At 36.0% G+C, this 13734-nt stretch overlaps 1 protein-coding gene across 1 annotated transcript in view; it reads right to left on the minus strand.

Moving 5' to 3' along the window:
* Positions 1-2184: 2184 nt before the first annotated feature.
* TTC39B (tetratricopeptide repeat domain 39B) overlaps positions 2185-13734 on the minus strand; it is a 28057-nt gene continuing 16507 nt past the window's right edge. Inside the window, exons 12-16 of the mRNA XM_009274282.2 lie at positions 13195-13315; positions 10935-11046; positions 6737-6854; positions 3480-3596; positions 2185-2439 (exon numbers count right to left, since the gene is read on the minus strand). Coding sequence (XP_009272557.1) covers positions 2343-2439; positions 3480-3596; positions 6737-6854; positions 10935-11046; positions 13195-13315 — 565 coding nt within the window. The 3' untranslated portion in view covers positions 2185-2342. The remainder of the gene's footprint in view (positions 2440-3479; positions 3597-6736; positions 6855-10934; positions 11047-13194; positions 13316-13734) is intronic.

The following is a 13734-nucleotide window of genomic DNA, read 5'->3' on the forward strand; positions in this document are numbered from 1 at the left end:
CCACAAAAAAAAAAAAAAAAAAAAGAGATCGGAAACTACTTTATGCTCCCTCCTGAGAATCTGTAGTCCCAGTTAACTCTTCTGTAAAGTGAGTTACTATTTGAAACACAAATTATAGAAGTTCTACCGGCAATTGTTTTCACCACCTTTCACAAGAAAATGAATTGGTCCCATTTGATTGCTACAATCCAATAATCAGATTAAACCAAAATAGTCCTAAAGTGAACATGTAAATACCCAAAGAGGTATTCAAAGTATTGTCTGAAAATATAATGTACAGCATTTTATTTTTGCTGCCTGCAGCTTATAATCAGATATGTATAAATCAGCAAGTAATTAGAGAAGTCAGTTGGTAGCATATGCTAATCTCTGTTGACAAAGAGACAAATATCTTTTGTACTTTAGCTACAGTCAATAGAATGTATTTTAGAATAAGCATGCTGCATTTTATCAGTGATTCAGTGTCTCAGGTATCTAAGGTTCAAACCTACATGTGTATAATTTTACACAATAGTTTAGTTATGCATTTACAATAGGCACAAATCCAAACCAGTGAAGGCAACAGACTTTGGATCAGGTTTCCACTTTGAAAGACCCATTATGTTTATTTAGCTAATATTTTTTAACTCTTGCTTCACCTGTAAGTATGCCACTGTATTACAGATTTATATGCAATTGAATGACTCTTAGTTATAAAGTCATAAAAGAAAGCTGTGCTCTCAGTCACCTGAGAAGTATAACTATAGCATTTACATTATATTGACTGTTTAGTTAGAAACTTTCAGTTACTCATTTACCGAAGACACATTTTTCACCTATTTCTTTTGTTCTGTTTTTTCTTGGGTGGGAGTTAAGGGCAAAGAATCACATACAGGAGCATAGTTACTATGAATTTACTGTGCAGAAGTAAATATACTGGCATTAATAAAATATGAAAATGGGCAGGTTTTGCAATAATTAGTGAAAGAAATCAAGTGTATTCTTATTTTTAAGAATAGACAGCAGAATCTGCATATATATGAATTGGGAAACTCAATTTGATACTGCTGTTCACGTATTAATGTGAAAAGAAAAACACATGCACTTATAAATGTATCAATTTTACTACACATTTTTGGTAGAAAGTCGTGATTAGAATATCCATTTTCTTAACTCCAAGTTTAAAAGTGGAATCACTTTTTGATGCACAATCAACTTGCATTAGAGTTATTCCCATTATTAGGAAAATAAATAAATTCTGCAATTTTTTAATTTATTTTGGTTGGAATCCAAGAACAGAGAATACCAACAAGGGGGTTAGTCTTCAAATATTAAAAGATGGCTTCAAAAAAGGGAAAGAACAATCCCTTCTCCAGATCCATGACAGGGAAGATGGGACCCAATCAGTTTCAGTTGTTCCAAGAATTATTTGGGGTAGACATCAGGAAAAATTTCCCAGTCTTTTCCCACTGGGAAAGACATCCTGTGTAAGTTACAAAATCTCTCTCAGTGCAAGTTGTTTTTTAAAAAAACAGGTTAAACAAGTCTGTCAGGAAGTACGTAAGACACTTGATTCTGCTTTAGGACAAGAATACAGAATACAGAATACATGAATGTCCCTAGCAGCCCTGCTTTTCTATGACTGAAAAATAAAAAATATATGTTGATTCTGCTTTAGGACAAGAATACAGAATACATGATCTCTTAATGTCCCTAGCAGCCCTGCTTTTCTATGACTGAAAAATATCCCCTGTAACCACTTACTTTGGATGAAACAAACCTGCAAAGACATTATACTTGTAGCCCTGCTTAACTTTATCTGACAGTGTAAAAATATTGCACTTCAGACAGGTTCATTTTGTTCCAAAAATGAAATTAAGTCAAAGATGATGAATTTTTCCTCTGGAACACAAATTTCAGAATATGGTATGCCAAATGTGGGTAAGGTTATCTACAGACATTGCATTTTGTTCGAGGCAAAAAGGTCTCAAGCGTACTGCAGACAATCAAACCTTCAAAAAATGCAGAAATTATCACCAGTTCCACTGCATAACCAGCATCTGTTTTCATATAAAAAAATAAAGTGTTTGAATTAAACTTTATTGCACCATCAACTTTTTTTAAAATATCCCCATTCAAGTCAAATATTAAATTATTTTTATGAAACAAAATATAAGGTCTTCTTTAAAGTATCAAGTAGATATAGTATATGCGCTATACAGAAAAAGAAGGAATGACATACATCAAATCAGATGACAGAAAACAATCATTAGATTGGTTCTTTTTCATGATTAAAAAAAGATTGCAAAAAGATTGTGTAGGCTATTGTATGCATTTTATGCATGAAAAGCAGCCGCCCTCATTCAAGGTGTTGAAGCAGGTGACACCTTCAAGCTGTCAAGTGCTGCATGAATTCTGAAGTGCAACCTGGACTCCATGGAGTATTCTTTGTAGTTGTTTCTGCAAACAATAAAGTTATTTTAAGAAAAACATTTTTGGCCTGGATTGTTTCTACTTCATACATGCACTGAAGTACCGAAGTTAACAGCCTTCATTCCTTCAACAGAAAAGAGGTTGATACACAGTTGAGTTATCAGACATTTAAACCTACATGCACAAACTGAGCAGAGACTTATACCAGTACTAACAATTAAATATCCTGATAAACTGAATCCATGTCTTAGCATCTCTTTCACTTATTTTGATCCTTTCAACAGCCCTCCCAATTACTGAAGTTTGCTGTGAAAAGACAAGCTAGAAGACTACAGAAAAGAAAGGCTGTTAGCTGAAAGTGTATGTTCAGCTTCAAAACACAACTCAGCCAGAGTAATAAAACACAGGGAAATCACATTATGTAATCAAAAAAAGGCAAAAAACTACTATGTTTCTAAAAAGGTTTTAAGAGATTGTTTCTAACTCACATTTACAACACTACTGCATGATTGATATACTTCACTGTACACACAAGAGGCAAATTCTACCCCATACTAAAATCTGCAGATGAAGCAAACATGCTGCTCTGCAGTAAATTTAGCTCTCTACTGCTCTTCTGTGACAGGATGTGAAAGGAAAAAGGGAGGTGGTCAGAAGCGTACTGGCTTTTAACCTGCTCCCACTAACACCTTTACTGCAGCAGACGTAAGCCCCCCCAGCTGCTCTCTGGGACAGAGGTGGTATAGATCCTTTCTCTGGACTCCCCAGCTCCATCCCACGCATGCAGTGGAGCCTCAGCATCACTGAAGCCTAAATGAAAAGGAGACTTTTTGCCTTCATACTGTGTCTTGTTTGATATTGTCTACTCAACTGTGTCTTAAGGATAATGTTTCTTGAAACTGTAAAATTCAACTGTATCAGACAACTTTTCCAAGTCAAGAACACAGATTTATAATTACTTGTATTTTGCAAAGGGATGGCAGGAAGAAAACACACATGCCTCCATTGCTAAAGTTACTCAGTTATTCCTCATCTACAGACTGATACAAATAAAAAAATCCACTTACTTTGCAGTTTCTATGTATCTTATTGCTTTTTCTCTCTCATCCTGTTGTTTGTACAGAAGACCCAACTCATACAGGGTGAATGGCACCAAGTAACTATCATATTTTACTTGCTTCTCACTAGAAAACCAGAAAAACACAGAAGTTGTTAATTACAACCTTTCCTTGAGTGACCAGCTAACTTTTAAATGCAATCACTGCCTGTAAAAGCACATGGCCATAGAAAACACTCTGGAACCTTTTTTACTGGTTAACTCTGTGCACATTAATTATACCTGTAAAGAGTGGACATAAAATACTGCCAACATGACCTCTAGGAGCAAAAAGTTATTCTTTCCTACTTCCAGTTTGTATCGTGGTATGTTACCCAAACTACCATGAACACAATTCCAAGACTGGGACCCTATTGTGTGACTTACAGTTAAAAAAAAAAAAACAACCATCCAAAAAGATAACGAGATAAAAACAACATTCATTAAGTTAGGTAGTATAATACAAATACTTCTTTCCCACACACAGAGTTGAGACCCCCTTACCCTAGGTTGCCTGAACAAATCAGCAGAGAAGTAAGAAAATTCAACTTTTCCTCAATACAAGAAATTCTCAGAATCACTGTGGCTGGAAGGCACCTCTGGAGATCATCCAATCCCCTGCTCAAAGCAAGGTCAACAGCAGCAACCTGTCCAGGACTGTGTCCATCTAGGTTTCAAATCTCTCCAAGCATGGAGACTCCACAGTCTCTGTGGACAACCTGTGCCATATTCGACCAACTTGCCAATAAAAAAAAAATTCTCCTTATGTTTAAACAGTATTTCCTCTATTTCCATTTGTGCCCATTACCTCTCATTCTGTCACTGGGCACCACTGAGAAGAGTTTGTGTCTGTCTGTCTTTTTTTTTTTTTTTTTTTTAAATAAAACCCATGTTCCCTTCAGGTAACCCTTTCAGGTCTTCTCTTCTTCATGATGACAGCCAATTTCTCGAGGCTGCTCTGAATAGCAGCACACCCACCTGGCTTATGAACCACTCCTCCCACTTTGTATCATCTGCACATTTGCTGAGGTTGCATTCTGTCCCATCATCAAGGTCCTTAATGAAGATGTTAAAAACTACTGGCCCCAGCACTGAACTCTGCATTATTCTACTGGTGACTGGCCTCCAGCTGACTTCATGCTCCTGATCGCAGCCTTCAGAACCCAGCAGTTCAGCCAGTTTTCAATCCACCTCACTACCCACTTATCTAGCTGAGACTTCATCAGTTTGTCTGTGATGATATTGTGGGAGACAATGTCAAAAACCTTTCTAAACTCAAGATAAAGAACATCCACTGCTGTCCCCTCATTTACTGAGCCAGTCACCTCATTGTAGAAGACTGTAAGTACGGTTAAGCATGATTTCCCCTTCATAAATCCATGCTGACTACTCCTGATCACCTTCATGCTTTTGGAAATGGTTTCCAAAATTATTTACTCCACCTTCCCAGGGACTGATGAGAAGCTGACTGGGCTGCAGTTTCCCAGATCTTCCTTCTTGCCCTTCTTGAAGATAGGGGTGACATTTGCTTTCTTCTGGTCCTCAAGAACTTTCCCTAATTGCCATGATCTTTCAAAGATAATGGAGTATCACAATGACATTGGCCAGCTCCCTCAGCACTCATGGACATACGTCCTGTGCACCTAGGTATGCCCAGTTGCCATGGACATATGTATGTCTGGTCTGTTCACAGTTTTCCTAACCTGACCCTCCTCCATCAAGGGTAATTCTTGCTTGTTCCAGACTTTCCCACAGGTTTCATGAATCTGGAACTCCTGAAAGCTGATCTTGCCACTACAGAACGTGGTGAAGAAGGCATTGCATATCTTGACCTTTCCTGTGTCTTTTATAATCAACTTTTTGATTCTTATCTGGATAGAATAACATCAACCAATATTGCAGAAAGAAAATGTTCACAACAAGCACTGGAAAAGCTCTCAACATTTTGAGAGCAACACTTCTAGGCAGCTCATCCACCAAGACAAGTCTTGATGCACAGAAAGTGTGTATTAAAGCAGGGAGACTGCTTATGTGATAAACAGCCTTAATGTACTGTAGCAATGCAAGAAATATAGAGAATAAAGCTGACCAGAATGTAGATATTTAATTTACCAGAAAACTTCTCCTCCTCCCCATGCAAAATATCTGCTTTATGAAGAAGTGTTGTCTGAAGATTTTTGAGATGTCTCAGCTCTAAAAGCCTCCACTGTGTCAACTACCTTTGGAGCAAGATTTTCAGAAACAGCATTCCTTTAACTTGTAACCAATCAAAACCCACTGCCCTGTAACTTGCGAAGTGCTTGACTAAACTCATTTGGGATCTTAGAAATGGCAAGAGAAGGCGAGATGGCAAGAAAATGATAACAAGCAGTAGAACTATATGTAACAAATTGTCCTTAAATATTACTTTTTCTGAATTATTTACTAGAAAAATTGTGTGTATAAAAAATGCTTTTTCAGCCTAATTACTCTAAAAATTCTAAAAAGTTTACAGCTGCAATCAGTACATGATTCAATATTATATAAAGAAAAGTTATTATAGTAGATACGGATCTGACACCTAAAGCATTTAATAAATCTGTAACACAGGAAACTCAAGTTTTCAACTGAAACAAGTATCAACAACAACAATTTCTCATATACTAGAGAAGCATTAACTACTGAAGTACTCTAAAAATTCTAAAAAGTTTACAGCTGCAATCAGTACATGATTCAATATTATATAAAGAAAAGTTATTATAGTAGATACGGATCTGACACCTAAAGCATTTAATAAATCTGTAACACAGGAAACTCAAGTTTTCAACTGAAACAAGTATCAACAACAACAATTTCTCATATACTAGAGAAGCATTAACTACTGAAGTACTAAATCCTGAAAGAAAAACAGGAAATCCATGTGAATTATCTTTACTTATATTGATAGTTCTGCAAATATAAAGATACTAATTCCAAATGTATTTAGATAAATGCGTTACCAGTCCGTTTGATTTATTTGGTCTAAAACATCATATTTACACAGAGCTATATGTTATTGCTAGAGAAAAATATTAGCAAAGTTTTGTGGTTCTCCAACTAGTTTCAGAGGTATTTTAATTCCAGCTCCTTAACAGGAAGTTGAAGTTTAATTATTCAAAATTCTAACATGACAGCTTCTACAGGAGTATCAGAAATTTCACCCAAAGCTACAAAATATAAAGGTTAAAAGTCTGTTTAAGTTATTTTTACCTTTGAATTACTTTACTGAAACACAGTTCAGCTTGCATGAGTCTTCCCAAGTGTTTCAGGCAGAGGCCCTTCAGTAACTGCAACATGCACACATCATCCATATAGTATTCATTGCGATCTGAAAGTAAAAGCGAGATACATCAAACAATTTGAAGACAACACAAAAAGGAAAATTAGATTTTTCAGTAGGGAATATGTATTCAGACTCAGGACCTTGCTTCTCAGATTTTATACCTCAAAACATACATAACCTTCAAGCACAATTTTAAATACTGTCTACTAAAGAAGATGTGAGCATAACATCTGTATCTTTCTCTTTAAAGATACAGACTAAGAAGAAATAAGAACAGATTGAAACATCCAGATATTCCCCAGTCTTCTGTATCTGGAAGTCAGTACAAAGCAGGCATAAACTGGTATCAGTTAAAGATTTCTGTACTTGTAACATTTAAAACAGGAAGCAAAACCTACAATGAGACTGAAACCTCCTCCGCACCACATTATCTTAATAGCTTCCCCGGTTGCAGAGCACTGGCAGACCTCCAGTAATGTAAAAAGCACAAGAACACGCTAGGACTCTGTCCTGCAAAACTTTATGGAAGTATTATCTGGCAGTACAAATTCAAGAAAGTATGTTTATTAGTATTCCCATCATCTCTAATGATTAAGAAGCTTCATTAGTAGTGTACAACATTTGGAAAATTCAAGGAAGTTTTATGTTCAATAGGACTAAAAATATCAGATGAAAAAGCTTTTGAGAAGCGATTCAGAAATATAACCTTACCAAGTGTGGTCCTTTTTTGTTGCCTTGGTTTATAGCATTTGCTGGGTGCACGGAAGGAAAAGAAAGGAAAGAACACACGTATGGATAGACAGATGGCGGCACATACATTAACAATTCAGGAAGCAAAACACTCTCCCTTCAGATCATGTTGTTTACAACTAATTACCAGCTCTCTAAGGTCATGTTATTTTTTTTCTTAGTAGTCTGCCAAAAAAATCCTACCATTCTGAAACATGCAAGACTAAAGCATCTTAGAATTCAGTGAAGTGCTTTGCCACTACATTCAGGCTTATTTCTGTCTGTGTTTAAACCCAGAAAGTCTCGATATATAATAACTGACAGACTGCACTTTTAGTGACAGGTAGAAGTGCAGTGGGCGAGTATTTTGCATTCCCTCTAGCCTGTTTTGCTAGAGTAAGGTATTGGATTCATGTGACTGTCTCCTAAAGGACTCATTCATTGAAATCCTCCCCACCCATTATCTTAATAGCTTCCCCGGTTGCAGAGCACTGGCAGACCTCCAGTAATGTAAAAAGCACAAGAACACGCTAGGACTCTGTCCTGCAAAACTTTATGGAAGTATTATCTGGCAGTACAAATTCAAGAAAGTATGTTTATTAGTATTCCCATCATCTCTAATGATTAAGAAGCTTCATTAGTAGTGTACAACATTTGGAAAATTCAAGGAAGTTTTATGTTCAATAGGACTAAAAATATCAGATGAAAAAGCTTTTGAGAAGCGATTCAGAAATATAACCTTACCAAGTGTGGTCCTTTTTTGTTGCCTTGGTTTATAGCATTTGCTGGGTGCACGGAAGGAAAAGAAAGGAAAGAACACACGTATGGATAGACAGATGGCGGCACATACATTAACAATTCAGGAAGCAAAACACTCTCCCTTCAGATCATGTTGTTTACAACTAATTACCAGCTCTCTAAGGTCATGTTATTTTTTTTCTTAGTAGTCTGCCAAAAAAATCCTACCATTCTGAAACATGCAAGACTAAAGCATCTTAGAATTCAGTGAAGTGCTTTGCCACTACATTCAGGCTTATTTCTGTCTGTGTTTAAACCCAGAAAGTCTCGATATATAATAACTGACAGACTGCACTTTTAGTGACAGGTAGAAGTGCAGTGGGCGAGTATTTTGCATTCCCTCTAGCCTGTTTTGCTAGAGTAAGGTATTGGATTCATGTGACTGTCTCCTAAAGGACTCATTCATTGAAATTACTCGGGGCAAGCACTGATGTTGGTAAAAGCTTGCCAGTCTTTAACAACTTCATCTAGTATCTCCCTGGTATTTCCCACAGGAAGGAAAGCTATTATGCCAAAACACTGACAGTAAATGACAGTAAATGCACAGGCCAATTTAATACAGACAACCTTGCAATAAATGTGGGAGAACCACCTTCCTGCAGTCCTCTGTACCAGGGGAAATATCATTATCAGGATTATAAAACACACAAGAAATGAATTTTTCTTGAAATTACAAATTCCTTTTTATATCTTGGAGATGACACAACTGTGGAAAAATAAGATTTCCAAAAATCCTGAGGGAAAAAAAAAAATCATTTCTAATGTCCCTCATCTGTTCCTTCTACCATCTCTATTTTCAGCTCCATACAACATAAAACCACTTTCAATCCTTGACAGATTCCTTGCTGTGCCTGTTCACTTGAAGCAAATGAAGTATCAACAGCTCTCTCTAAGAAGTCTCAATCCCTAAATGACCTTTGTGTATAATTAACACACTTCTTTACAGCACCTTAGCAGTCCTTTCAAGCTATCTAGTACTGATAGCTGTCTCTTAAAATAATATTGTATCCTTGCCACACTCTGCTAATAGCCTTAATCACTTTCTTTGGGTCTCAGTTCAGCAGCAATTCTGGTAATCAGTCTTTATCTTGTCTGAGTCCATATCTTTAAAAGCAAATCAGGCTCACAGATGCAAAGTCCAGAACAAAACTACATTTGACTGCAGTTATTACTAAAAAAGATATAGAAAGCATAAAAACCAAATATACTTTCAGATTACATCCTATTTGTAAACTGCATATTTCCATAAGAAAAACATTCTGGATTTATTTCTGTTCTTTTTATTTTGGTACCTTGTGCATCTCTGCTTAGGAATTTGACAGGAAATTTACTTCACTGTTACAACTGATTAGCACTTACAATACAAGCCTCTGCATGATACAGCCCCCAGTTCCCAACAGCTTCTGCCAGAACACTCCGCACAGAACTCATGGGAACATTACTTTATTTGCACATCTTGCATATTGCTACATTTTGGTTTTAATACGACAACAAAAAAAGGAAAAACACTTAAGATTTAAGAGGCACACTACTGATTCTGCAGAAAGGTGAAGAACAGTAGAAAAAAAAAATTAAGGGACCCAATTCAGTCTTGGCATTGCAAGTCACTCTCATTTAGTTTGTTATACCATCCAGACTTTACCACTATGAGTTTCTTATATGTCCTTGTATAATGTCTGATGCATCACCTCAGTTTATATGTAAGTCATAATTAGATGTACTTTTACATTTCATAATTAATGTTTTAATCATGTGGAAAAAGTAACTTTTGCTAAGTTGTTGATAAGTGTGATTAAAATCTGGGTGCAATAGAAATTACTTTTAGTGAATTACCATTAAAAAAAGTTTCATGTGCGAAAAGATAATATTTATTCATTCTAGAAGAACTCAGAAGAGAAGTCTACTGAGAAGTTCACATGACAGATGACAGCACTCGCCTGATAAAACCTGATAAAGCCAGGCACTTCTGCAGTAAACCTGCTGTAATAATGGAACTTAAGTTCCTTTAGGAACTTAATAATATGGACCGATTCTCTAAACATTATCCTGAACATCTATGCTTCAAATACATCAAGATCGAAAGCCATGGTCAAAGTTTGTTAAAAATGTTTTATTTTACAACTAGCAAACATGTTTCATTTTGCCAGAAAGTAAAAAACCAGACTCATGCATACTACTTCATTACTTCCTTTATACTTAGTCATATTCTGCTCAGTATGTGTCCTCTGTAGTAAAGTTAAAGTGTGGTGTAAATTGGTTTAGAAAAAGTGTTTTTCAGGCATTTAAGAAATTAGCGGATTACGTTCCAAGAATGCTCTCAGAGACTGGAATGTCTTAGTAAGAATCAGTTAAGTTCTGTAAATAATAACCTCACATCCTCGAGTTTTCTGTATCTTTCTGCAGCACCAATCAAGCCGGATAAAGAACATATTGAAGGACCACCGCTAACTTTCATGCAGCTCCGAAATTTCTATACTCAGATTTAATAGCACATTGCCTGAGTCAACGCTTACCTCACAGAACATTAGTAGACAGAAGCAAAGAAAAATGTCAGCACTTCTTACCAGCTTATTAATTCCATCTCAACTGATCACTTACTAGTTTCATTTTGTAGAGCAGTTTCTTCTTTTTCAATTGTTACCAGTAAGTTTTCAGTGAGGTCTGCTCTTTTGCCCACAATTGCAAAGCCATTCCAGACATACATCATTTCCTGGAAAAAAAAAATAAACAAGACAAACTCATGGAATTGTATAAATATTTAACTAAAGAGTATCACTTGGAAGGCTGTTATGGAACATTTTGGAGTACATAAAAATACTGCCTACAAAAACTTCTTTTAAACAATATGAAAGGCTTCAAAGCCAAAAGACTCACTGTTGAGAAGCCCATGAATAAAAGTATCTGTACAACTTCAAATAACCACTCACAAGGAGTACAGGACATTGTAAACTTGCACATAACCGACAAAGACAATCACATTTGCCTTAATAATCATTTAATTAAAGTTGCATAAGAGTATCTATGCATAGGGGATGCAAAATGACACTGAATGTATGTGGGCAAAGTTAACCTGGGTTTCTAAGTTTTGAATGTTTTGACACCTTTTTAATGGGTTCTATCATGTAATTTCATAGATCTTTAAAACCAAAACTGAACAGATTTTATCATGTGATAGTTTACCATCACCCATGTAACACATCAGCAAAACTGGGTATTCTGGGTTCAACTTGTGGGCTCTGCCATATGCAGAAGTAGCTTAAAGTAGTTACTTCCTACAGGATTACAGATAAATTTGTGTGTGTATTTGTGGGTGTGTGCATGTATATACGGTATATATATGCGTGCACCCAAACACACAGTCGTGCGCATTTATATATAGATGCTATAATCTATAGGCTGTTACCTTCCACGTGGAGCAACACTGGAAGTTGATAAAACTTTCTGGATAAAAATGTGGTTCCAGTACATACATCCAACAACACACTTCCAATATAATTCCTACAAAATCTTACTTTTAAAAAAAGAAATCAAGGCAAATCCTGGCACAAAGCTTCCCAGATGCTTCAGTATAACAGTAAGCAATATGCTTGTTTCGATGCATTAAATATTATCACATTGTAACACATAAAGAGAATATGTTTACAGAGTTAATGCTAACCAATACAAAACTTCGTGAAATCTTTACTTAATCATCGCAAACACAAGAGTATCATTTGTTCTACAGTATTTGAATTGTAATTACACCTCTGAAATATGAAGCCTGATGTCATTCTGAAGCTGACACAATACATTGTTGAAATATTTCGCTTACATTTGTGCTGTAACTACGTGGGTTTTCACAGGGAGAAAAAAACTGGTTCTATCAAAGTCTGAAATAGTGTTATTGACACTATCAACTACATTATGCTAGGTTTGTTTCAATTCTGTAGTCCTGCCTAATTTATGCTTACTGCAGTAACACCACACAGTTTATTTTTACTTAACCCATGATGGAAAAATTCTTAAATGAAAAGATACTGGATTTGACAGCAAGACCAAAGATACATACTCACAACTAAATAGCATTATGCTATACAAGCCCAAGACAACTTTATTACTTTGGTCTTTATATATAAATAAGTATATAATTAATTTTAAAACTGACAGATTAATTTTCTTTGGACTCCTCTTCTTATATCAATGAGCTTTAACATAAGAAATTCCTTCTCAAATTATGTTTTTCATCTTCAGTTGTTGCTAAATTATCCATGTATAAAAATTTTAGCGTACACACACGCAAAGTATCATTGCTGTGCACACATAGACTGTGCACTACTACTGCCTCTGAAGTTAAAAGCATGGGAAATTAGAATAGCATTAGTAAAGTATCATTAACTTCTGCACATTTTAGTCAGACTCAATATAAGAAAAAACAAAAAAACCAAAACACCACTCTTCATTTTCACCAGAAGAACAGAAAGTGCTGAAGTACTCCTTAACTTCCTAATGAGTCTGGAGGACAAGGACTGAAATCCTACCAAACTGAAGAACATGAACACATATGCTAGAAACCCAATGCAGGTTTCTAGCTGAAAGGTGACTTTCAGCCTGATGTGGCAACAGCAATCATTCTCCGTATGTGCAAACTTTCACATGAAAAATCTGGCTCTGGTTTTGGACTGCTAGTAGCTGGTAGCATGATCCAGCCCCTAATACATTTCACAAAAGTCCCATCGCATGAGTGCAATAATTCTTTAAAAAAGTAATTAAAAAAAATGCAGACATGTACTACCTGATAATATTATTCTTTCCCTGTATAATGAGTTATACTTATTTCTTTTCTATTTGAAAAGGACGAAAAGAAAGCAAGCATAAATACCAAGGCGGGTAATATCAGCTTCACTGGTTGAGAACTTGCATAGCGTCGAGCTTTCCTTACTGCAAATTTCTCAGTTGGGATAGATTTTCCTGCAATTCTCTGTTTTAGACCATCCACTTGTCTACAAGGAGGGAAAATGGAAAACAGAAGTTGCTTTATGTAATTTTTATTTCATCTTATTTCATTTAGTAAGATTTGCTGTTTGCCTCTGAAGTATAACATCTTAAATTGTTTCACACGACTTAGACCGTAGGACATATGTTTGCTGATAAAAGCAGCTTTTTTAATATTCTGATGCTAAAAGCAAAGATAAAAACTGAAATGTTGATGGTTATAAGTAGGAAGTAAGTCACGCAAGACAAAGATCATAGAATCATAGAATCATTGAGGTTGGAAGAGACCTCTAAGATCATCGAGTCCAACCATCAACCCAACACCACCATGCCCACTAAACCATGTCCCTAAGTGCCTCATCTACTCGTCTTTTAAATACCTCCAGGGATGGGGACTAAACCACTTCCCTGGGCAGCCTGTTCCAAC

Source organism: Aptenodytes forsteri, unplaced genomic scaffold (assembly GCF_000699145.1).
Source record: "Aptenodytes forsteri isolate BGI_AS27 unplaced genomic scaffold, ASM69914v1 Scaffold46, whole genome shotgun sequence".
NCBI classification, from domain to species: domain Eukaryota; kingdom Metazoa; phylum Chordata; class Aves; order Sphenisciformes; family Spheniscidae; genus Aptenodytes; species Aptenodytes forsteri.